This window comes from Podarcis melisellensis (assembly GCF_964234715.1).
Source record: "Podarcis melisellensis genome assembly, chromosome: 7".
Taxonomy (NCBI): Eukaryota; Metazoa; Chordata; class Lepidosauria; order Squamata; family Lacertidae; genus Podarcis; species Podarcis melisellensis.
In genome coordinates, this window is record NC_138539.1 from 3,330,172 (window position 1) to 3,356,160 (window position 25,989).

At 47.5% G+C, this 25,989-nt stretch overlaps 1 protein-coding gene across 3 annotated transcripts in view; it reads left to right on the plus strand.

The window, feature by feature from the left end:
• ARHGAP39 (Rho GTPase activating protein 39) overlaps positions 1 to 25,989 on the plus strand; it is a 194,266-nt gene that overhangs the window by 98,329 nt on the left and 69,948 nt on the right. For all 3 annotated transcript variants that reach the window (XM_081918708.1, XM_081918707.1, XM_081918709.1), the window contains exon 3: positions 17,951 to 18,031. In XM_081918708.1, coding sequence (XP_081774834.1) covers positions 17,951 to 18,031 — 81 coding nt within the window. The remainder of the gene's footprint in view (positions 1 to 17,950; positions 18,032 to 25,989) is intronic.

Genomic DNA, 25,989 nt, shown 5'->3' on the forward strand with positions numbered 1-25,989 from the left:
TCATGCTGGCCACATGACCTGGAAGCTGGATGCTGGCTCCCTTGGCCTGTAGAGTGAGATGAGTGCCGCAACCCCAGAGTCGGTCATGACTGGTCCTAATGGTCAGGGGTTCCTTTACCTTTACCTTCATATTTCTGATAGGCTCTTGAATCACTTCCACAAATCGTGATGGTTCGGAGGCACCCAAAGTGAAGGACAAGGTGCTCTTGGTGGAGGAAATGCCCTTGGCTTCTGGCCGCCCTGTGGATCCCAGGGGGGGATAAGCCAAAGGATTCGGCAGCTGCAAATTGAAAATTGATTTTTGATAGCCACGATAGCGTCTTGATGTGCGGATCAGCTGCTGAAGCCTTTTCTTGATGCCTCCCCTTCCGGTTCCAGGAGGTGTGTTTTTCCAGCGCAGGTCTGCCTTTTAATTTGGCTGTCGGATTATTACGTTTATGAGAGCGTTTAGCACAGCCTGCAGCTGCACCTACTCAACGCGGAGGAAAATAAGCATTATAATTTCATCACGTATCATTTGTCTGCCTAAGCTTTTGTTTCTGAGTACCAGAGAACATTCTCCGCAGTTTCTGGAACGCCAGACGGTGTAATTTGTTTTTTTTTTCCTAGCTTGGAAATTCTAAGAAGTATAGCCTTTGGTGTTCAGAGGACTGAAAAAACTCCAAAATAAACCACCCCTGTCACACTCAATGAATCCAAAGCCCCACTTTTGGTACAAGATTCCAGCCTCTTCCATTTCTGTGCCAGGCGGCCGTGGCTCTTGGCTCAGCAACTTTCAGCGGAGATCTCTCTCTCTCCTAATTGCTCCTTAGCCAAATTCAGAACTAAGGTCAGCGTCTCTCGGCCACATGGCTGGAAGCAAATGAAACCCGGGGGAAATTACAAGGGGAAAAAAGAAGGAACACGCGAAAGGTTCCCCGCTCTCCCCCTTTCTCCGTCTCTGTTTACAGCTGGGGTTGATGGGAGATGGAGTCCAGAACAGCCGTAGGAAGCACCACGTTGGGAGGAAAGGCTCATTATTTCCTGATGCCCCTTTCAGCTCGCGTTTGCAGTTATACTTTAATTTGTCCCTCCTCGCCACAGCAGCCTCGCAGATAGATGAGGCTGGGGCACAGTCGACATGTTTTGGGAGCGGGGGATACATGAAACTGAACATCTCATAATCAGCGTCAGCTCTTGCTCGCTGCGCTGGGCTGTGAGAGCCTCATTTTGGCCCCCTCCCTCTTTTCCTTTCTCGTTTTGGTTTCCTCCAACTTCTGTATTGTTGAGAAGAGCACAGAAATGCCCTTGGTGTGGTTCTGTGGAACTCCCTGCCACAGGAGGCAGGGATGGCCCCAACCTAGTGTTGGGATGCGTCCAGGGAGACAGGGGTATTTGATAGGCCCCTGGCTGGCTCCAGCCACCAACTGGCAGCCGGGCGAACTCCGGTTCTCGGAACAGCTTCAACCAGCGACTCGAGCCTCCGAAATCTTTAGAGACTGAGCACGCTCCAATCAGCAGAGTGAATAACTTTTCACAATGGAAGTGGCGGACAGAGACATGTGTAAGCATATTTACAGCATTTTATTTAGCAGCAGGACAAAAGAAAAGCATGTCTCCTTCCCTTCATGTCCAAGCAAAACAGCAGTATAGCAAAAGCAATATACAACGGAAGTTCCCAGCAGACTGTGCTGGAAGTAAACAGACATGTGACTTACAACAATCCACATATCTGTTCTAAAGGTGGAATGGAACTATATCCTAACACTTAGATGGCCTTAAAAGAGGAGGAGAGGGAAACTAGCCAACATGACTACTCTCTGCATACAGTTGGAGGCAGCAATCTGTGAATCCCAATTGCTGGAAACCTCAGGAGGGGAGAGTTGTCTTGTGTTCGAATCCTGCTTGCTAGTTTCCCATTGGGGCATCTGTTTGGTGACTGTGAGAACAGGATTCTGGCCTACATGGGCCAATGGCCTGATCCAGTAGGGAAGGCCGAGCCGGGAGACGAATCCCAGGTGGCTTCTCTAATCATCACTTGATGTAGAGAGAACTAAAAGAGGAGATGATGAAAAGGAGAGCGGTCAATTATTCAGATGCAAAAATAAAAGGATTAATGCTGCGCTGAAGGATCTGCGGCATGTGAGAGGCCACTGTCTCGCTGAGCAATGAACCAGGGAGTCTCAGGTTCGGATTCTGCCGTGTCAAGGAGTTTGCAAACTTCGGTGTTTCATGCACCTTCTGCTGTGGTCCACTGGGTTGGGCCAATGGCCCATCTAGTCCAGCCTCGTGTTCTCACTGCGGCCAAACAGATGCCTCTGTTGGGAAACCCGGAAGCAGGATTCAAACACAAGACCCGTGGTTTCCAGCAACTGGCATTCAGAAACATTTCTACCTCCAGCCGTTGTGGCTAGTGGCCATCGACAGCCCTCTCCTCCCCCATGAATTTGACCAATCCCTTTTTAAAGCCACCTGGGTTTGGCCATCACCGCCTCCTGCAGCGGTGAATTCCACAGTTTATGCACTGCACGAAGAAGTAAATCCTTGGCAGTTGCTTCTTTCCCCCCACCTGCTCCTAGGCGTTGCCTGGTTTGTAAAAAGAGGTGCTGTAGCGGACTGCCATGCTTAGCCATAAATTACTGAAAAGCCATTCCTGCTGGGCGCTTGTGCGTGCCTAGGGTGCTGGTGGGCAAACTGTATTTATTTGGTGAAAGGGGAAAAGATGCTCTGTTTCTGTCCAGAGACACTCTGTTAACTTAGCAAAGACTGTGTGCAAAGTTTGGGGCTGAGCCCTGACATAAATGTGATGCATCTGGAGGGTTTGCTCTGAGAGATGTTTTTGCTGTACATGTGATCCCTGCTTGAGATGCAAGTCAGAAGATGCATGGCTGGATTTCTGAGCATGGTGTTTGCATCCCTTTCTGTGGATAAAAGGAACAAATTTGGTGATTTACTGACTCCTTTCAACTACGTTCTACTACATTTATTGCTCGTATTTTGCTTCAAAACCCTTAGACTCTTCAGGACCCCTAGGGCAGTCCAAAGTCCACGTTTCGGGGCCTAATCCGGCCCCAGAGGCAGTTTATTTCCTGTGGTAAAATCCTTTAAAAAGGTCAACAACTTCGATCCTTCATGGCCCTTCACTTCATCAAATCATCATCATCATCATCAAACCTTTTATTGGCATCACATCCAAACATCCAAAATAAATCAGTACAGAATTACCAGTGGCACAAAACATTTGCTAAAATAAAGGAGGAGTATTCATCAAATATAGTTAAAGCTATGGTTTTCCTAGTAGTGATGTATGGAAGTGAGAGCTGGACCATCAAGAAGGCTGATCACCGAAGAATGGATGCTTTTGTATTATGGTGCTGGAGGAGACTCTTGAGAGTCCCATGGACTGCAAGAAGATCAAACCTATCCATTCTGAAGGAAATCAGCCCTGAGTGCTCACTGGAAGGACAGATCCTGAAGCTGAGGCTCCAGTACTTTGGCCACCTCATGAGAAGAGAAGACTCCCTGGAGAAGACCCTGATGTTGGGAAAGATGGAGGGCACAAGGAGAAGGGGACGACAGAGGACGAGATGGTGGGACAGTGTTCTCGAAGCTACCAGCATGAGTCTGACCGAGGCTGCGGGAGGCAGTGGAAGACAGGAGTGCCTGGCGTGCTCTGGTCCAGGGGGTCACGAAGAGTCGGACACGGCTCAACAACAACAACATTCATCAAATCTTATCATTATGGCCACGGGGGCTGATGGGAGTTGTAGCCCAAAACACCTGGAGGGCACCAGGTTGGCGCCAAGGACTCCCCAGGCAGCCTCACTTGTGTCCTCAGCTTTCCTCCTCCAATTCCCAACAGGCTCTTCATTCCTCCTCTCCTTCCCTCCTGCCTCACCAACCTCCCTGGGATGTCTTTTCATTCTCTGACACCCATCAGCGGTGACATAACTATTTTCTCCCTCCTGCAGGTGCCAACAAAGAGGCCCTTGCAATCCCGGCACATCCTGGGAGTTAATTGCTTCCTCCCTTTCTCACAAAAGGCCCATTGTGTCACTTCTTTTGACATGATGCGGGTCCTTGACTTTTTCCAGGGTGCTTTTTCTTACTGCTTGTCCTGTTGTTGTCGTTTTCCGTCTCCTGATTTCTTGCTGCAAGATTTTCCTTATTGGCAAGTTTGCCCCAAATTTCACTGTTGGCGCCAAGACCTTCAGTGCTTTTGTCTCTCTGGAGCCTGAAAGAGGAGGTGAGGGTTGCGTGGTGAGCCTTTAGGCAGCGAGACAGGAAAGAGAAGATCCTTCTGCTTAGCCACTGGCTGCATGTTGTTTGCAGCTGTCCAGGTCAATTCTGTGTCCAGGGCAGCTCTTTACCAGCTCCATCTGGTACGCAGGATGAGACCCTCCCTGTCCGCAGACTGTCTCACCAGAGTGGTGCATGCTCTGGTTATCTCTCGCTTGGACTACTGCAATGTGCTCTACATGGGGCTACCTTTGAAGGTGACCCGGAAACTACAACTAATCCAGAATGCGGCAGCTAAACTGGTGACTGGGAGCGGCCGCCAAGACCGCATAACACTGGTCTTGAAAGACCTACACTGGTTCCCAGTACGTTTCTGAGCCCAGTTCAAAGTGTTGGTGCTAACCTTTAAAGCCCTAAATGGCCTTGGCCCAGTATGTTAAAAACAATACAGCGTCACATTAACAACTTCCCTAAACAGGGCCGCCTTCAGTTGCCTTTAAAAGTAAAATAGTTGTTTATTGCCTTGACATCTGGTGGGAGGGCGTTCCACAGGGCAGGTGCCACTACCGAGAAGGCCCTCTGCCTGGTTCCCTGTAACCTTGCTTTTCGCACTGAGGGAACCACCAGAAGGACCTCGGAGCTGGACCTCAGTGTCCAGGCTGGGTGATGGGGGTGGAGACGCTCCTTCAGGTCTACTGGGCCGAGGCCGTTTCGGGCTTTCAAGGTCAGCACCAACACTTTGAATTGTGCTCGCAAACGTACTGGGAGCCAATGAAGATCTTTCAGGACCGGTGTTATGTGGTCTCAGCGGCTGCCCCCAGTCACCAGTCTAGCTGCCGCATTCTGGATTAGTTGCAGTTTCCGAGTCACCTTCAAAGGCAGCCCCACATAGAGCGCATTGCAGTAGTCCATTAAGAACTTTCTGAGAGCAAGAGCTGTTTGACAGCAGCACGGACGGCCTCAGAAGGTGCTGAATCACTTTCCTTGGAGGCTTTTAAACGGAGCTTGGATGGTCACCTGCCAGAGATTCTGTAGCTGTGATTGTTGGACTAGATGACCCTTGCGGGTCCCTTCCACCTCCGCAATTCTTTGATCCTCTAATGGTCTGGCTCGGCATTCGGCAGCTTCTTATACATCCCTGTCCCCTCTTGTCACCCCCTTTTTTCCTCCCAGGAGCAGAAGATGGCCGATTAGCAGGGCTGTGCCGAACCTCCTTGTCTCTTGCTGAGCTTTTCATCCTACTGTAGTCCCCACGCCCCAGGTGGTGTCTTCCACCCTGCGTTTTGGGGAGGGGGTTGCGACCGCGCCTGCCCTCTGTTTTGATCTTCGGCTCTCTGAAGCTCCACAGTTGGAAGAGATCAGAGTGCCTGTGATGAACTGGAGGCTAATGGCGGAGGTCTTTTTTATTTTTGGGCTTTGCTTTGCCGTCTCACTGCAGCTGAAGCAATTTGACATCAAAGAGACAAAACCAGGAACGGTTTGTAACTGAGGCTGATGGTGCTGCTGCTGTTTCAGGGATCCTTCCCAGCTTATCCCCAGAGCTTCCATTTCATGCTGGCAAATCCGTCAGGCTTCTTGGGGTGCAGGAGGGGAATAATGAAGATTTCTGAAAGCGCTGCTGCATTAGGAACCTTTCCCTCCCCACGTTCTCGGCCCTGATGGGGTTGCTGTTGACAGCAGATTGCTGTTCCTCCGCTTTCCCAAGGCTCCCCGCCGAGAAAGCATGGTCCATACCACTTGCTCAAACATGTCGGGCTGTTTTCCTTCTCCTGGGCAAGCTGCCAAGCGGTGTCTGGAAAGCCAATTGACAAGTCTCTTTCCAGCAAAGATCTTGGAGATCAGCTGCCGTGGCTGGAGGTTTGGGGGAAGGAAGGGATGTGGCTGAGCGGTTCGTGGGTGGGTGGGGGGCGGTGGGAGGGGGTCAAGGGCGTTCTGCTAAAGGTTAGTAACACCTGCAGCAATATATACTTAACCCTGGTAAAAACTAGCAAAGATTTACCATAAGAGTGATAATTTATGTTGGAAATGTAAAGAAAAAGAAGGTACTTTTTATCATATGTGGTGGACTTGTCCCAAGGTGAAAGACTTCTGGGAGAAGATTTACAATGAATTGAAAAAAATGTTGAAATATACATTTACTAAAAAACCAGAGGCCTTTCTTCTTGGAATAATAGGTGTGGAATTGCCCAAGAAAGATGCTATATTATTTTTGTATGCCACAACTGCTGCTAGAATTTTGCTGGCCAAAAATTGGAAATCGCAAGAAGTACCGACAGTGGAGGAATGGCAGGTGAAGATGATGGATTTTTCAGAGCTAGCCGACCTGACTGGAAGATTCCGTGACCAGAAGGAGGAGGAGTACCAAGAGGAATGGAAGAAATTTAAAGACTATTTAGCTAAATGTGCAAAGATAATTTAAATAGAAATACTTGCAAGTACCAGATTGGCCTAGGATTTAAATAAGTGATGTTATAGAATAATATGTTTAAAGTAAAAATGAAAAGAAAGAAAAATGTTAAGTAAATTACACATGAAAATAGTTTTGGAAAACTGTTACAATGATATACATTGAAATTCAGCCTGGGGGAGTCGAGGAAGTCACCCAACAATGTAAAGAAAAATAGAATTATTGTACTTAAGATTTATGTGTGTTTGTTTATTGTCAGGGAACTGCCATCAGAGCCAGAGGTGGAGGCAAGGCTCCCAAGCGATGCCGGAGAAGGGCCCAGCAGGGAGAGAGGGAACTCATCAGCTGGGGAAGAAAATCAGCGTAACACCAGGGATAAAGGGGGGCGGATGGGGGAATCGGCAAGGGGGCTCCAGGACTCCTCGCCGGAGACCAGCGGGGAGAGCATGGGTCCTCCGCTGCCCACACCCACCCTGCACAGAAGACTGCCGCGCAGGGAAAGTAGGCGTAGACTTGGCGTCAAAGAACTTCTTTGCTGGAAGAAGTTCAAGAAACGCCCACTGACAGATTCTGCTAGCGACTGAACAGCCACGAAGTGAAGGGCTGTCCAGCCAGGAAACGTTTAACCAGGCTACCTAGCCAGGAGTGGTGGCAACTTATGCACGAGCAACCCCATATAACCATTACATTTATATATATGGAAAACCAATAATTTTTTTTTGGAAAAAATATGGCACATTTGGAGCTGTGCAGAATGCGGAAACGATGCCTTCCCTGCTCAGAGGGAGCCTTGTGGGATCAGGCTGCAGGCAGACACGCAAACCCTGCATTCCCATAATCACAGAATTGTCGAGTTGGAAGGGGCCCAAGGGTCATCTAGTCCAACCCGCTGCAATGTGCCTTTAATGTGCCTTTTCCAATGCCTCAAGAAACTAAGAGGAAGTTTTAAAGTGAATTTCCTATGATGACTCCCGGTTATTTTTCTGATGTAAAAAATAAAGGTCCCCTGACCATTAGGTCCAGTTGCAGACGACTCTGGGGTTGCGGTTCTCATCTTGCTTTACTGGCCAAGGGAGCCGACGTTTATTCGCAGACAGCTTATGGGTCACGTGGCCAGCATGACTAAGCCGCTTCTGGCGAACCAGAGCAGCACATGGAAATGCCGTTTACGTTCCTGCCAGAGTGGGACCTATTTATCTACTTGCACTTTGACGTGCTTCCGAACTGCTAGGTTGGCAGGAGCAGAGACCGAGCATAGCCTGGTCTGAAGAAGTTCTGAGTGTTTAAACTGCCCCAATCACATAGAAAAATGGGTGGCCCACTCCTGGTGGTCTCCCCATGCCCCTGAGGTTGGGGCAGGTTTTGCCAGGGACCGAGTCTTTATTATGGCAGGGCCTTGGCCTCTGGAACTCCCTGACAGCGGAGAACTGCTTGGCATCACCACTGCTTTCCTTTAGATGTCATCTAAACAACTATACAGTGGTGCCCCGCAAGACGAATGCCTCGCAAGACGAAAACCCGCTAGACGAAAGGGTTTTCCGTTTTTCGATGTGCTTCGCAAGACAAGTTTCCCTATGGGCTTGATTCGCAAGATGAAAACGTCTTGCAAGTCTTGCGATTTTTTTTCGCTTCCCCCCCTTTTTCTAAGCCGCTAAGCCGCTAATAGTCTTTTAGCTGCTAAGCCGCTAAGCCTTTAGTAGCCGCTAAACCGCTAATAGCGCTAATCCGCTAATCCGCTAATAGGGTTGCTTCGCAAGACGAAAAAACCGCTAGACGAAGAAACTCACGGAACGGATTATTTTCGTCTTGTGAGGCACCACTGTACTGTACTGCCGTAATGTGATTATTTTTTTTACCAACCAGTTTTTATCTATCTGCAATTATATTTAAATGACCCCCCCCCCGGTGTATACAGCCCTGTTATATTTTTGTGAATATTCCAAACAAACAGGCTCATAAAAGAATAAAGGGACTGAGGGGGCCAGTCTCCCCCAAACAGCTCAGACTGAGCATCCTCAGTAGTGACATAATGTTTAATCGAAACAGAAAAAAAAAACCAGAGGAGAGGGTTTGCTCTGCAGAATAACCTGTACTGAGGTTCCTGTGTTAGGGGGCGAGGAGCGCGCTGCAACATTTTATTGCACCTCCACCTTCTTTTTGTGTCCACACTGACTGCAGCAGCTGCCCCTGCGCGCGAGAAAGATGGATTTTTGGCCCTGTAGTGGAGTCAGCGACAATTTTGTCAGAGCTTCAGCAGAGAGAGAGAGAAACAGGCCGCTCAGCCTCAGCTAAAACCACCAGCCCTTGATTTCTCAATATCCTTAATAGTTGCTGCTTTTAATGGTTTAAGGAATACATAAGACTATAGTATAAAAATAAAATTCAGTATAAAATATAGTATAAAAATAAAAATAATCAGTATAGTATAAAAATAAAAATTCAGTTCCTAGCAGAACTGAATGATACTTGTGTATAATAAATAAATGGAATATATGGAATATATGGAAAAAGATATAAAACAAAGTGCATAAGCCACTTTGAGGTTTCACTGTAAACCTTGTGAGCTAACGTACTCCCTGTTTGGGCTAAAAGGTAAAGGGACCCCGACCATTAGTTCCAGTCGCAGAGGACTCTGGGGATTCGGTGCTCATCTCGCTTTACTGGCCGAGGGAACCAGCGTACAGCTTCCGGGTCATGTGGCCAGCAGGACTAAGCCGCTTCTGGCGAACCAGAGCAGTGCACGGAAATGCCATTTACCTTCCTGCCATAGCGGGACCTATTTATCTATTTGCACTTTGACGTGCTTTTGAACTGCTAGGTTGGCAGGAGCAGGGACTAAGCAATGGGAGCTCACCCCGTCACGGGGATTCGAACCACCAACCTTCCAATCGGCAAGTCCTAGGCTCTGTGGTTTAACCCACAGCGCTGTTTGGGCTACTGGCCCCAATTGGGAGTTCTAGTTCTGGAGGGTGCCTGGCTGGCAAAGGCTGATTTAAAAGGTCAAGGATTAGCAGCCATCAGAGCTTCTGGGATTTGCATCCTGTTGAGGAGACTGACATTTATATCTACCCACCTCCCAGGAGAAGAACCAGCGGCTTCCCTCCGGCCAGGCTCTCAGGCTGAGCGATCACTTTGCATTCTTTCAGGTTCTGTCACTGCAAGGTGTTTTTTGTGCTTTCCCACTCCTGCCTCCATCCATCCCTGTCCAAACCTCTTTAGCGTGTTTGCTTTTGGAAGCACAATACCTGTCAAAGCTCAGCACCGAAGGTGACATGCAGCGTTGCCGGAGACTGGGGGGGGGGGGGAATCATCCATCGGGGAAAGCAGGGTCTGGGCAGCATCTCTCGGGAAGCGGTAGATTTCCACGTGCCATAGAACAAATGTGCAGCATTTGTGGCCAAGGGATAGGAAGACCAGGGGCTCCAAAAACAACAGATTGGCAAATTCAATTACGGGAATTTGTGGAGATGGCTCTATTGACCAGCAAACTCAGAGCAAACTCAAAGCAAAAATTTGCGGGAAAAGGGGATGGTTATAGAAGATAGGTTCAAAAATACAATAATAGGTTTGACTCTGTCCTTTGAGTGACAAAGGAAGTAAAAGGAAGTAGATAACAATTAAGGATTTATTATGTTTTCTGAATGTATTGGAACATTTATATAGAAAGGTTTATTGTTTTATGTACATTCAATTGTAAGATAAAACATATGCGAAGGGACTTGACAGGAAGTCAAAGTTGAAGAAAAGATTTTGTAAGATAAAAGGGGAAAAAATATTTATCTCTGTGTGTGCGGGTGTGTGTTTTGTATGGAATGGAAATAAGACGGTGTTGTTAGCCGCCCTGAGCCCGGCTTCGGCTGGGGAGGGCGGGATATAAATAAAATTTATTATTATTATTATTATATTAATAACAAATAACAAACAAAATATTGATGTATGTAATTTTTATTTCTCAATTATATTTTGTGGTAGTATGGTTGTAATGGTTTTTGTAACATAAAATAATTCAATAAAAATTATTATTATTATTATTTTAAAGAACAAATGTGCAGCATTACTAAATCGAGGAAAGTAATATTCTGCTTTGTCCAGTTCTGGACGCCACAGTTAAAGAAGGATATTGACAAGCTGGAAGGTGTGCAGAGGTGGGAGGCCAAGATGATCAAGGGGCTGGAAACCAAGCCTGATGAAGAACGGTTGAAGGAGCTGGGTAGGTTTAGCCTGGAAAAGAGGAGACCGAGAGGAGATAGGATAGCCATCTTCCATTATCTCAAGGGATGTCCCATGGAAGAGGGAGCGAGCTTGTTTTCTCCTGTTCTTGAGGGTAGGACATGAATCCATGGCTTCACGTTACAAGGAAGGAGATTCCGGCGAAACATCAGGAAGAACTTTCTGACAGTAAGAGCTGTTTGGCAGTGGAACGGAGGACCTTGGAAGACGATGGAGTCTTCTTCCTTGGAGGTTTTTAAGCAGAGGTTGGATAGTCTGGACTCAATGACCATTAGGAATCATTTCCAACTCTACATTTCTAATATGTAATGATTTCAACAGGGTCCTGCTTTTTTAAAATACGAAATTGTAAATACAGCTGCAGTCCTGTTCAGCTCCTTGGCTTTCCTGCTTGTGATCCGCACACAGTCGAGCTCTTTTAGGGCCCCTTTTCCATTTCAAGGGGAGCGTTTTTTAAGGACCTGCTTGCTGGTCTCGTGGAAATGAAACAAGACTCATGACTAACAAACAACAACAACAACAACAACTTATTAATTATACCCCACCCATCTGGCTGGATTTCCCCAGCCCCTCTGGGCAGCTTACAACACATAAAAACCACTGGAAAAACATCAACCATTAAAAGCTTCCGTAAACAGGGCTGCCTTCAGATGTCTTCTAGAGCAGCGCACAGAAACGCCGTTTACCTTCCCGCTGGAGTGGTACCTATTTATCTACTTGTACTTTGACGTGCTTTTGAACTGCTAGGTGGGCAGGAGCAGGGACCGAGCAACAGGAGCTCACCCCGTTGCGGGGATTCAAACTGCCGACCTTCTGATCGCCAAGCCCAAGAAGCTCAGTGGTTTAGACCACAGCGCCACCCGCTATATAAAAAAACATTTCTGCCTGAACCTTGCACAACCTTGGAGGCTAGTAGGCACTGGTGGGCTTATACTCTACAAATGTTTCCAAGCTGTCCCCTCCTCTTTAAAGCCAACCAAGTTGGTAGCTTGTCGCTACACCTTGTGGTAGAATAACAGAATCATAGATTCATTGGGAATTCCAGAGTTTTAACTGCATTCATAATGCAATTTACTGCTTTTCTCTGCTCTGCATCTCTGAAATTGTTAGATGACCCCCGTCAGGTCCTAACATTGCGAGGGAAAGAGTCCCCCCCATTCATGGTTTTAAATACCTCCATCACGTGTCCATCCCCCCTTTTCTTTAGCTGTATGATGGGCAGAAGCAGCAAGAATCTAATATCCGGCTCAGCGATAAAATCTGCGCGGCTGAGCTTCTGATACGGTGTCCCCCAAATAATTTCAGGTCTGCTCCTGCGGAGGCAGATGTTATTATGCGGGGAGCCTGCCCACAGGTTGCAAGGATGTGCTCGAAAACATGGAAAAGTTTATTAATACCCCCCCCAAAGCCTGCTCAGCTCCCGTGGATAAGGCTGAGTGAGTAGTGATCTGATTTAAAAGCCATAAAAAGCTAATAAAATGTCTGAATGGATGCAAAGCATAAAACCCTGTCCGTCGCTACAATCCACCGGGGTTTATAGTACCCACAGCTGGCTTTTAAAAATGATTAATAAAAATATTTTTATATCGTGCAGCCAATTTGCTGCTCTCTCTCTCTCCCCCCCCCCCAACACGATCCAGCTTAGCATTTTTACCTGCAGGAATATGCCCTTAGACCAGGGGTCTGCAACCTTTAAGACAAAAAGAGCCACTTGGACCCGTTTCCGAAGAAAAAAAAACTGGGAGCCGCAAAACTCGTCATTATAAAAATAACTTTTTTGTCACTTTTTTATTATTTCTTTTTTTGACCCCTCAGAATTACTCCTCATAGAAATAAACGTTAAATTAACCTTTTGTGTGTGTGTGTTCTTCACTCCCCTTCAAAACAGTGACCAGCGTACATGCCCCTTACAATGTAGCGGGCGGGCAGGAAGGTGACGTCGGGACGGTGTGTGACTAACGCACGCACCGCCCCCATGCGACGTCATAGCCAGTACAGCGCCCGCCACAGTGGGGAGTGTCAGGGCGCACAATGCGCCTCCTCCCCTCGCTAGTATCCGCCCCGGAGCCGCGGCAAAGGTGTAAAAGAGCCACATGCGGCTCCGGAGCCGCGGGTTGCAAACCCCTGCCTTAGACACTAGCCGTTACCTCTTGGCTGGTTGGGCGGCCGGAGGATAGAGACAGGAGTGTGAATGTGTGGAGAAACTAGGCTACGTAAAAAAATTCATTAGTTGTTCCACCCAGTTTTGCCTCTGGCCCTGAGCGTCACTGGCCCATGGCCCTCAGAAGGTCTCCTGGAAGGAAATGTGGCCCTCGAGCTGAAACACACAGGTTCCCCACCTGACAGGAGCAAGCCAGCAGTAGATCACACTCTGCGGAGTTAACTCTTCATTAGCAAGAACGTAACAAGCACAGACTTGTTGGAGTGCCAGGCCTAATGAGCAGCTCATCCCAGTAGGTCTTGCTCAGGGGTCAGCAAATGTTTTCAGCAGGGGGCCGGTCCACTGTCCCTCAGACCTTGTGCGGGGGCCAGACTATATTTTGGAAAAAAATAATGAATTCCTATGCCCCACAAATAACCCAGAGATGTATTTTAAATCAAAGGACACATTCTTCTCATGTAAAAAGACGCTGATTCCCGGACTGTCTGCAGGCTGGATTGAGAAGGTGATTGGGCTGGATCCGGCCCCCGGGTCTTAGTTTGCCTGGATCTTCCTGCATGGATCAGAAAGTACCGTACTTTTCCATTTATAAGACAAGGTTTATTTACTCTAAAATAATGTTAAAAAATGGGGGGGCGTTGGGGGGGACGGGTGTTTGGTTGCAGCCATAAGCAGGAGCTTTTCAGCGGCGATTTTGTGGGTGATTGGTTGCTGCAGCAAACGTTGCTGTGGATTGGCTGCTGTTTTGGCAATTGGGCGTGCGATTGCCGTCTGCTGTTGGTGAGCGGGCAGGCGCATGTTGGCGACGCGGGCGATTGTCAGCGTTTGTCAGTCGTTTGGCAATCCTCCTCCCGTGTTCTTAAATTTGAGTCCCCCCAAAATAGGGGTCGGGAACGTGGGTGGCGCTGTGGGTTAAACCACAGAGCCTAGGACTTGCCAATCAGAAGGTTGGCGGTTTGAATCCCTGCGACGGAGTGAGCTCCCAGTGTTCGGTCCCTGCTCCTGCCCACCTAGCAGTTTGAAAGCACGTCAAAGTGCAAGTAGATAAATAGATACCGCTCCGGCAGGAAGGTAAATGGCATTTCCGTGCACTGCTCTGGTTCGCCAGAAGCGGCTTAGTCATGCTGGCCACATGACCTGGAAGCTGTACGCCGGCTCTCTCGGCCAATAAAGCAAGATGAGCACCGCAACCCCAGAGCTGGCCATGACTGGACCTAATGGTCAGGGGTCCCTTTACCTTTACCTTAAAATAGGGGTCATCTTATACACAGGAGCGCTTTATACTACTGTAAAAATCCCTTCCTCCGCACAACCGTCTTAAGTGCTTCGCTCTCCAGGGTTCTACTCGAGCAACCAGAGACTGCGCCTGCATGATGTCAGCCTTTCCTCTGCCCCTTTCATGCCTCTTCTGGTTCTGGGAGACCAGGGGAGAGGGGAGACATTCGTGACTCTGTATCAGCCTGACTCACAGAATCCTAAAGTTGGAAGGGACCTCACAGGTCATCTAGCCCGAACCCCCTGCAATGCAGGAATCTCAACCAAATCATCCTCAAGAAAGAAGGGCATTTTCGCTGGCCAGGTTTAATTCAAATCCATCAAACCTCCCTTGGGAAAGGTTCTTAGGCAGGGTGGAAGGAGAAGGAACTTGCCCATGTGAAGACCACCTGGTGGAAACCCTTACACATTTGGTTCTTAATTCTAAACTATATGCTAATCTCCGCCAGCAATTTCTAGATCAACTCTATATCCCCAAATGGAAACTAGAGTCGGAGGTCATACATTTTCTATTACTGGGGAATGATCGGGAGCTCACCAAGTTAGTGGCTAAATATCTCTATTTGGTTTTTGTGTGTGGTCGAAATACACTGCAGACGTCTGATCTCCCTGGAGACCAAGAGATGTGACGATAGACCTCTCTGCCTCCTTTCTTTTAGCAAATGTTTTGTGCCACTGGGGAAGTGGTAATTCTGTATTGATTTGTTTTGGATGTTTGTATGTACTGCCAATAAAAGGTTTGATGATGATGATGAACTAAAGCATCCAAAATTAATTTCCTCCTCTCTCTTTTTGGAAATAATTTTTATTTGGTTTTACAGATATAAAATTATAACAATACAAAATGCATATCCATATTTAGAGATTCCCCCCGAATCTCTAGACTTCCCACCTTCCCCTCTATGGGTCCTATTATAAACTTTTCAACGGCATATTATTTCATCATCCAAATTATACGTCTTTCCATTTTGCTATCCATAATATCTTCTACATTACAAGTGTTATTACAATCCTGCTAATGTTTCCTTCTGCTTCCAGTGGTCTCTCAAGTAAATTATGAATTTTCCCCATTCTTTATTGAAGTTTTGGTCTTCTTGGTTCCTGAGCTTTTCCTGTTAGTTTTGCAATTTCGGCATAAACCAACAGCTTAGTTTGCCACTCCTCTCCGGTAGGGACTAGCCCATCTCTGGGCTAGTAGCATCCGTGCGGCTGTCGTTGCGTACATAGAGTCCCTACTGCTCCTTTGGGATTTCGGTACCTCTCATCTCTTCCTCTTGACCTCCTTCCTCCGACTCTCCTGCTTCAGTTTCTGCCTCTGATTCTGCACTGCTCTCTGCCACCGACTCTCCCAGCTCACCAAGTCCTGTTACTTCAACTTCCAACACCTCCTCTCCCCAGTCTTCTCCCTCTGACCAATCATTCTCGTCCCACCCCAGCTGGTTCCTGCCACCGTTCCTCTGTATTCAGCCAGGCCATGGCATCACCCCTGCTTTTGCTGCCGCACATGTGTCTTCACTCCATGGAGGCACAGGGACCCGGGATTTGCATGTGCGCAGGAGAGAGAAAGGAAAGGGGCTAAGTGATTTCCTTTGCAGCGCCCTTGCGAGTTGTAAATCTGAAGCTCGGAAGCCTCATTAAAATTAAGCTTCTGTCAGAGCTAATTTTTTATTGCCACTTCTTTTTTCTCTCCTTTTAAAAATATCCATCCCATTAGGACAACTCGTTTCTCTCTCTTTGTTCTGGGAGCATCCCCTAATCTCCCTCATTAACGCAAACACCTCCATTGGCGGATCTTTATCTTAGCCAGTGCACTTTCTTGCTTTGTACTTTTTAATGCATTAATGTGTTTTGAAGCTCTGTAAAACCGCTACACTAATTATTTGATTGGGGCTAACGAAGCGATTTCGCTGGCAGTCACGTGAGAAACCAGACAGATTCACACAGGGGTTTTGTGTGGTTTTTTTTCAACCACAGGTAAGCCTTGAAGCCCAATTCACTCATCCACAAACTGGGAATAGCTTGCTTTCCTCAACCTAGTTATGGACCCAGGCCTTTGCAGGAGCTTCGTGTCACATCAGATTCCTTATGTATTGGTGTTCATTTATAATGTAACTGCTTTCAATTTCGTTTTATACTGAGCTTTTTAAATCTATGGAGTGTGTTGTGATTTTAACCTGCTCTGAATTTGCTTTCTGCAATGAAGAGTAGTCTTATAATGTTTTAAATAGATCAATAATTCAACAAATCTATTGCTTGCCTGGAAGGAGGATAGAGAAGAGTTGAGTGTACTGCCTGGTCTATTATAACACTTCTTCTTCTTCTTCTTCTTCTTCTTCTTCTTCTTCTTCTTCTTCTTCTTCTTCTTCTTCTCCTTCTTCTTCTTCTTCGTCACTCGTAGTCAAGTAAGATTGTCTTTCATGAACACAGTTTTAAAAGTGAGTCCGTAAGTGACTGTGGAGGCCAGTTCTGTACAGTGGGGACATAGGTTTCCGGGTGGGAGTTGATCATGGTGAGGGTTTGCCAAGCATGCCTTCCTCTTAGCTCGTGTCTCCCTTTCGTCCTGAGTTCGAGTGTCTTCATTTTTATTTTTTTGAAATAATATTTATTGAAGTTTCAAAAAATTATAAAAAATAAAGGAAAATAAAACAAAAAATACAAAATACAGAAAAATAAAAACAATTAAAAACAAGTCAATTTTTCCATATCTTATCTTTCATTTGCTTGACCAATCCAACAAGTTGAAGATTCATTGCTTCGACACTGGTAATATTAGCTTCTTCCAGTACACTGGCATTGGTTCTCCTGTCTTCCCAAGTGATACGTTTTCGGAGACACCGTTGATGGACTCTTTCGAGGAGTTGGAGATGGCATTTATAAGTGGTCCACGTTTCGCAAGCACATTCATTGCTTTATATTCATTGCTGCACCTGCTTTTCAATCTGCCCCTTGCCACTGCTGGTTTGCAACCCCAAGATGGTCTGGTTCTTGGTCTAGAAAAGGTTTCCCACCCCCAGTTTGCTAGATGGGGCTTCTATTGCCGAGACCACATAACACCGGTCTTGAAAGACCTACATTGGCTCCCAGTACGTTTCGAAGCACAGTTCAAAGTGTTAGTGCTGACCTTGAAAGCCCTAAACGGCCTCGGTCCAGTATACCTGAAGGAGCGTCTCCACCCCCATCGTTCAGCCCAGACACTGAGGTCCAGTGCCGAGGGTCTTCTGGCGTTTCCCTCACTGCGAGAAGCCAAGTTACAGGGAACCAGGCACAGGGCCTTCTCGGTGGTGGCGCCCGCCCTGTGGAACGCCCTTCCAGCAGATGTCAAAGAGAACAACTACTACCAGACTTTTAGAAGACACCTGAAGGCAGCCCTGTTTAGGGAAGCTTTTAATGTTTGATGTATTACGGTATTTTAATATTTTGTTGGAAGCCGCCCAGAGTGACTGGGGAAGCTCAGCCAGATGGGTGGGGTATAAATAATATTTTTTATTATTATTATTATTATTATTATTATTATTATTATTATTATTATTATTATTTCTACAACACAATCCTCACTGGAAAGCTTCCATGCGGAGTTATTTTGGGGGGGGGGTATGTCTGTGCTGGGCCCCACCGACTTTGTTCCTCACAGCCTCGTTTCTTCTTGTGTCTTCTTGCAGTTCCTCGCCTCCGGGAGTTTTCGAGAAGGAATACGAGATCTATCGGGATTACGGCTCCGACGGGCAGCGGCTGCAGTACAGGTGAGTTGCCCTGATGCTAAAGAGAGTTTTGAAATGAGAGCTTAATTAGAGTTTAAAAATTATAATTTGGATGATAATTTGGTCCTTTTTATTTTAGTTTTTTATTTTAATTGGATTATGATTTGACAGGTTAATTGGATTTTTTTTTAATTGGAAAATTAATAAAAACGATTTAACAAAAAACAACAAAAACGGACCTCCGGAACGAATTAAGTTCGTAACCAGAGGTACCGCTTTACAGTGTGCTAGATGGACCCAGCAGTCTGTATAAGGGGGCTTTCTGTGTTGCTAAGTGGTAACCGGAGAGCAGAACGCATGGTGCGCAAACCAGTGGAACAAACCCTGTGTGCTGTGGTCTCGGCAGCAAAGTACCCAAACCCTTGTTACCTGTCCCTGCTCACTTGGGAGGCGTTGGGGTAAAAACGCATCAAGAGTAAATAAGGCACATCCCAGCTGCTTCTTGCAGCGCCAAGAAAAGCATCACCTGCCACAGACCTGGAAGCAAGGCATCATGCACAAGGCAATGATTATTCCAAGCTTGCTCCAGGGGTTATGAAGCCTGCATTTCAAACAGGAGGCTGCCAGCATCTCCTGAGCACTTGCAGTCTTACTGCGCGAATTGCACCCAGCTGTTTGCACAGGGGGAGGCGGCTGGGTTTAGCTAGCCGTCAATATTTGCTTTCATTTCTCATTAATAGCAATCCTCAGTCTTTAAAGCAAAGCACCCAGGTAGGTAGGGAACGGCTGTTGCATCCATATTTTCTGGGCTTTGCACAGCAGCGACGAAACCTTCCTACTACCAACGGTTCACCTGCTTCAGTGTTGCCTGCCTTGCTTGCCGCCAGGGCTTCCCATGGGTACCTTTCTCAGCCCCTCTTGGAGATGCATAGAAGAATCATAGAATCATAGAGTTGGAAGAGACCTCACGGGCCATCGAGTCCAACCCCCTGCCAAGCAGGAAGCACCATCAGAGCACTCCTGACATATGGTTGTCAAGCCTCTGCTTAAAGACCTCCAAAGAAGGAGACTCCACCACACTCCTTGGCAGCAAATTCCACTGTCAAACAGCTCTTACTGTCAGGAAGTTCTTCCTAATGTTTAGGTGGAATCTTCTTTCTTGTAGTTTGGACCCATTGCTCCGTGTCCGCTTCTCTGGAGCAGCAGAAAACAACCTCTCTCCCTCCTCTATGTGACATCCTTTTATATATTTGAACATGGCTATCATATCACCCCTTAACCTCCTCTTCTCCAGGCTAAACATGCCCAGCTCCCTTAGCCGTTCCTCATAAGGCATCGTTTCCAGGCCTTTGACCATTTTGGTTGCCCTCCTCTGGACACATTCCAGTTTGTCAGTGTCCTTCTTGAACTGTGGTGCCCAGAACTGGACACAGTACTCCAGGTGAGGTCTGACCAGAGCAGAATACAGTGGCACTATTACTTCCCTTGATCTAGATGCTATACTCCTATTGATGCAGCCCAGAATTGCATTGGCTTTTTTAGCTGCCGCGTCACACTGTTGGCTCATGTCAAGTTTGTGGTCAACCAAGACTCCTAGATCCTTTTCACATGTACTGCTCTCAAGCCAGGTGTCACCCATCTTGTATTTGTGCCTCTCATTTTTTTTTGCCCAAGTGCAATACTTTACATTTCTCCCTGTTAAAATTCATCTTGTTTGTTTTGGCCCAGTTCTCTAATCTGTCAAGGTCGTTTTGAAGTGTGATCCTGTCCTCTGGGGTGTTAGCCACCCCTCCCAGTTTGGTGTCATCTGCAAATTTGATCAGGGTGCCCTTGAGTCCATCATCCAATGCCTGGGATCAAATCTGGGATCTTCTGCATGAAAAGCAGGTGATCTACCACTGGCCTACAACACGCACACACCCCGATGTTCCTGCTTGCCCCATACAGGGCATGCCAGACCGGAAGGAAGTGGCAATACCTAGAGGGCTGTGTGAGAACAGGATGCCATTGGCCTGACCTAGCAGGCCCTTCTTTCGTTCTTACCTTGTTACAAGGTGTGTGTCTGAACTCAAACGTGGGTCCGAATATGCTCAGGTGTATTCATGCACACGATACTAAGAGATTTAGGACCTTTTGCTAGAGTTAGAGCATGTGTGTGTTACACAGATCTCTTTCATCTTAACCATATGTCCACAAGACATTCGCACACCAGAGGAATAAAGAAAAACAGGTTTCTTACTTGAAATGAAAAAGAGAATGGAAGAGATAGAGATGAATAACTATGCAACTTATAGAAGGCATCTGAAAGCAGCCCTGGATGTTGTTGTTGTTGTTTAGTCGTTTAGTTGTGTCCGACTCCCTGGACCAGAGCACGCCAGGCACTCCTGGCTTCCACTGCCTCCCACACTTTGGTCAAACTCATGCTGGTAGCTTCAAGAACACTATCCAACCATCTCGTCCTCTGCCATCCCCTTCTCCTTGTGCCCTCCATCTTTACCAACATCAGGGTCTTTTCCAGGGAGTCTTCTCTTCTCATGAGGTGGCCAAAGTCTTGGAGCCTCAGCTTCAGGATCTGTCCTTCCAGTGAGCACTCAGGGCTGATTTCCTTCAGAATGGAGAGGTTTGATCTTCTTGCAGTCCATGGGACTCTCAAGAGTCTCCTCCAGCCCCATAATTCAGAAGCAAACATTCTTTGGCGATCAGCCTTCTTTATGGTCCAGCTCTCACTTCCATACATCACTACTGGGAAAACCATAGTTTTTCTATACGGACCTTTGTTGGCAAAGTGATGTCTCTACTGGGGTTGGACTAGATGACTGCTAAGTTCCCTCCCAATTCCACAATTAGAATCTTGTGCTAAAAGTTGACTGAGATGCTTCTGCACTTGGCATAATACGCAACCAGAGGTAAACATCTCCTTCCCGGAGATGGTTGTTCGAGCCCTGTAATTTGGTTTTCGGGCACGCACGTCCCGCCAGACAAATTCATTTACGTTGGCCGCCTGGCTTGTCAAACCTAATCTCCACTTTGGGCAGAAGGATGGGAGAGGGAAGATCTTTTCTGAGCAAGGAGCTTTGCCTCCTTGAAAGGGCCTGGAAACCTCTGCTCAACTCCCGAAAACCTCGGTGCCTTTCTGCCACTAATGGCTCCTTTCCAAGCATCAGCCTTTGCAAATGGCGCCAGTTTCTAGGAGAGTTGAAATTCATCTAAGGGAAGCTTCAGTGCTTAAGGATGCATTCAATGCTTTTAGCCCCCACCTCTTAAGTCTTCCCTAGTTGAAGAGTTATTTAGATGTTCAATAAAACAACAAGAACATAGACAGCTGCCTCGAGCCAGACCAGACTTCTGGTCCATCTGGTACAGGATTGTCTCTGATGAAGTCAGAACGCATCTTGCAAAGACTCGGACCACAATGGGAAGGGAAAAAGAAAAGAAACACATAGAGAGAAAGACGACAAACAAAGGAGTAATGAACTGGTGTTAAAAAAATAGAGTTGTAGAGTTGGAAGGGGCCCCCAAAGGTCATCCAATCCAACCCCCTGCAGCACAGGAATTGAAGCCAAAGAATCCCTGAGGGATGGCCCCCAAACCTGTTCAAAAACCTTCAGTGAAGGAGAGTCTACTGGCTTCCAAGGTAGTCCATTCCACTGTCAAGTTATTCCTAAGGTTTGGTTTGAATCTCCTTTTTTGTATTTTTGTATTTTGGTTTGGGTTCTACCCTCCAGAGCAGCAGAAAGGTTGGTGGTTCGAATCCCCGCAACGGGGTGAGCGCCCATTGCTTGTTCCCTGCTCCTGCCAACCTAGCAGTTCGAAAGCATGAAGTGCAAGTAGATAAATAGGTACCACTCCGGCGGGAAGGTAAACGGCGTCCCCGTGCACTGCTCTGGTTTGCCAGAAGCGGCTTAGTCATGCTGGCCACATGACCCGGAAGCTGTCTGCAGACAAACGCCGGCTCCCTCGGCCACTAAAGCAAGATGAGCGCTGCAACCCCAGAGTCGTCTGTGACTGGACCTAACGGTCAGGGGTACCTTTACCTTTACATCAGAAAAATAACCAGGAGTCATCATAGGGAATTCGCTTTAAAATTTCCTCTTAGTGTCTTGAGGCATTGGAAGAAGGCACATTAAATGTTAGGGGTTATTAGAAGATAAATGGCAAATGTCATTATGTCGTTATATAAACTTTTGCTACAGTGACCTTTTGAATTCTGCGCGGGGTCCTTTGCCAATCTTGGAGGGGATATTGTAGAACTGGAGAAAGCACAGCAAAGGGGAGCTGCAGCGGCGGAGGACAGATTTGGAATAGTTTCCCTACGAGTGTTTCCCTACGTGTGTGTTGGAAGGGGGGGAATGATTAAAGAGGGGAGATTAGTATTATTAGAGGGTTATGAATCATGACCAACGGAGGGGATGTGAATAAAGAGCAATTCTACACGCGGCTTCCAAACACGGCAGCTCAGAGTCATCCGGCGAAATTGATTTTCTGGCGTTCACAAAAGGAAATGTTTCATTATATGAGGCATATAATTAAACTGGGGGATTCGAGGACCCACGGTTCAAAAAGGGTGCACTCTCAAAAGAATGAAGCTGTAGGTAGGATCACCATGGGGACTTTTTCCTAATGTGGAGGCAGTGAATCAGGGCCCGGGAAGCTTGCATGGAACTGTGGAGCTGGGAAGCGTTAGGAAACGCACATGGTTGAGCAGCAGCAGCAGCAACTAAATAGTCGAGCATCTGCTTGCGTACGGAAGGTCCCAGGTAATAATAATAATAATAGTAATAATAATAGTAATAATAATAATAATTTATACCCCGCCCATCTGGCTGGGTTTCCCCAGCCACTCTGGGCAGCTTCCAACAAAATACTAAAAACAATACAGCATCAGACATTACAAACTTCCCTAAACAGGGCTGCTTTTAAAAATAAAATACAGTGGTACCTCGGGTTAAGTACTTACCGTATTTTTCGCTCTATAAGACGCACCAGACCACAAGACGCACCTAGTTTTTGGAGGAGGAAAGCAAGGAAAAAAATATTCTGAATCCCAGAAGCCAGAACAGCAAGAGGGATCGCTGCGCAGTGAAAGCAGCAATCCCTCTTGCTGTTCTGGCTTCTGGGATAGCCGCGCAGCCTGTATTCACTCCATAAGACGCACACACATTTCCTCTTACTTTTTTGGAGGGAAAAAGTGAGTCTTATAGAGCAAAAAATACGGTAATTCGTTCCGGAGGTTCGTTCTTAACCTGAAACTGTTCTTAACCTGAAGCAACACTTTAGCTAATGGGGCCTCCTGCTGCCGCCGCGCCGCCAGAGCACGATTTCTGTTCTCATCCTGAAGCAACGTTCTTAACCCAAGGTACTATTTCTGGGTTAGCGGAGTCTGTAACCTGAAGCATATGTAACCTGAAGCGTATGTGACCTGAAGCATATGTAACTCGAGGTACCACTGTATTTGTTTATTGCCTTGACATCTGCTGGGAGGGCATTCCACAGGGCGCCACCACCGAGAAGGCCCTCTGCCTGGTTCCCTGTCACTTGGCTTCTCGCAGCGAGGGAACCGCCAGAAGGCCCTCAGCGCTGGATCTCAGTGTCCGGGCAGAACGATGGGGGTGTAGACGCTCCTTCAGGTATACTGGACCGAGGCCGTTTAGGGCTCTAAAGGTCAGCACCAACACTTTGAATTGTGCTCAGAAACGTACTGGGAGCCAATGAAGATCTTTCAGGACCGGTGTTATATGGTCTCGGCGGCCGCTCCCCCTCACCAGGTTCAAACCCCACCAGTGTCTCTCCCACCTGAAACCCTAGAGAAGTGCTGCCAGGTGGGGAACAGAAGGCCAGCGCACCACCGTCTCCACCTACAGGCCAAGTTTCAACGGGTGGGCAGCTTTGCCCACCTGTCCATCACCTGACATTGCATCTTTGCCTACCTTCCATCCAGTGTCTCTGAGGATCCGCCCAGCCGTTTCTGCCCTTGTTGCTTGACGTTTAGCCCCCATCCTGAGCTGTGTTGGCATTCCCAGCCATGCCTGGCGTCAGCTGCCTGCCAGTCCCCAGAGGCCCCTTCACGGACCGCTGCTATGCTGCCACTGAAATGCCCCCACCATTTTCACTTCTGCCTGCTTTGGCGAGCACGACAGGACTTGACTTTGAGAAAGAGGGAAGGAGGAAAGCAAACGAGGGGAGAAGACAGGTCTGTCCCCTGGCACCTGCACCCGAATGCCCCTTTGTCATGGTGCTGTCTGCAGGTTTGCCAGCAGCCCCCTCCGCCCCCCCCCAGCTCATATCAGAATTGGAGTTTGCAAGTGGAAATGGCAACACTTTTCCTTGGCTGAGATCTCTCTTTCAGCGGGACTTGGGGGGCCAAAGCAAAGGATGCTTAGAGTCTGTTTCAGTGTCCCAGGAACTTAGGAACCTGCCTTATACAGAGTCAGCCCATTGGTCCATTCAGCTCAGTATTGCACACACTGACTGGCAGGGGCTCACCATGCGGGGTTTCAGAATGGGGATATGCCTGGCCCTGCCCTGAGATGCCAGGGATCAAACTTGAGTTCTCTCTGCATGCAAGAGGCTCTACTACTGAGATACAGCCCATCCCCTAAAAATAAATCAAGATTCTAGTCCTTAGTGAAGTAGGCAGCTTTTCATGCTGCTGCTTCATGCAGAAGGTACTGGATTCAATGCCTGCCACGTTTCAGCAGTCCACTTAATACAGAATTGCCAAGATATCTACGTATCTACGGGACCGCCTCTCCTGGTCTGCCCCGCAGAGGACCTTAAGGTCCATGAATAATCATAGTTTAGAGGTCCTGGGCCCTAAGGAAGTCAGATTATCCTCCCCCTGGGCCAGGGCCTTCTCAGTGATGGCTCCGACCTGGTGGAATGCTCTGTCCTAGGAGACTAGGGCCCTCCAGGATTTAACCTCCTTCTGCAGGGCCTGTAAGATGGTGCTATCCCACCTGGCCTTTAATTTGAATTCAGCCTGTTCTTTTATTTCCCTTGCCTCCCCTTTTATGAAGATTACCCGCTCTGAGACCCCACAGCTAATTCTCCCCTGGCCTCCTCGCTGGCCCAAGTAGGACCAATTCAGCCAGCTAGCCCTGGGGATTATCTAATTGATTTTTGAATTTATTGTTATTCATGTTTTTATACTGTATTTTATGCTGCTTTTACAATTAAGTGTTTCAAAGCGTTTTAAATTTGTTGTTAGCTGCCCTGAGCCCGGTTTTTGAACCGGGAAGGGTGGGGTATAAATAAATTATTATTATTATTATTATTATTAGGGCCAACCCCTATGGGCTGAGGTGTCTTCGGCCCCCTCTATGTTGCTTAACAGGGGGCTCAGCCCCCCAAACCAGGTCCCTTCCAACTCTCCAATCCGATGAACCCTATGATTCCTGCGAGCTTCTCACACTGCAAACAAGAACCAGAGAGTTTTGACCCTGTCGCTCATCTTAGCTTCCTGCCCCTGGTATGAGGAGTAGAGAAATGAAACCTGTCTCTCGTAAAGTAAATTTTTCAGTCCAATTTTTTTTTAAAAAAAGCAACCCATAATGCATTCCTCTTCTGCACGCCATGCAGAGAACAAGGATCCCTGAAGGAGACAGCACCCCACCACCAAAGTGGAAATATTTCCCTCTTTCCCTCGAGAGCACAGCCCACGCCCAAGCTGAGCTGTGCATTCCTGACGATTGGAAAAATTGCTTTTAAAGGATGAGATCTGCACTCTGCAGAGCTCAGTGGGTTGTTGACACACACACCACATACACACAAACACCCTTTACCCCTACCCATAGTTTGAAGGTATTAAAATGCGAGCGTGCAAGGGCCCTGATCCATGGAGGTCTTTCCCCCCCATTGCGTATCCAACGCACAGCCCACAGAGATGTCTCTGAGCGCCTGGGTTGAAGGTCAAGGGAGCAACTTGTGAAATCAGACTGAAGTCGGGGAATAACCACTCCGAAATCCGCTCTCGGAGCCGAAGGCCAAGTTGTAAACAAATT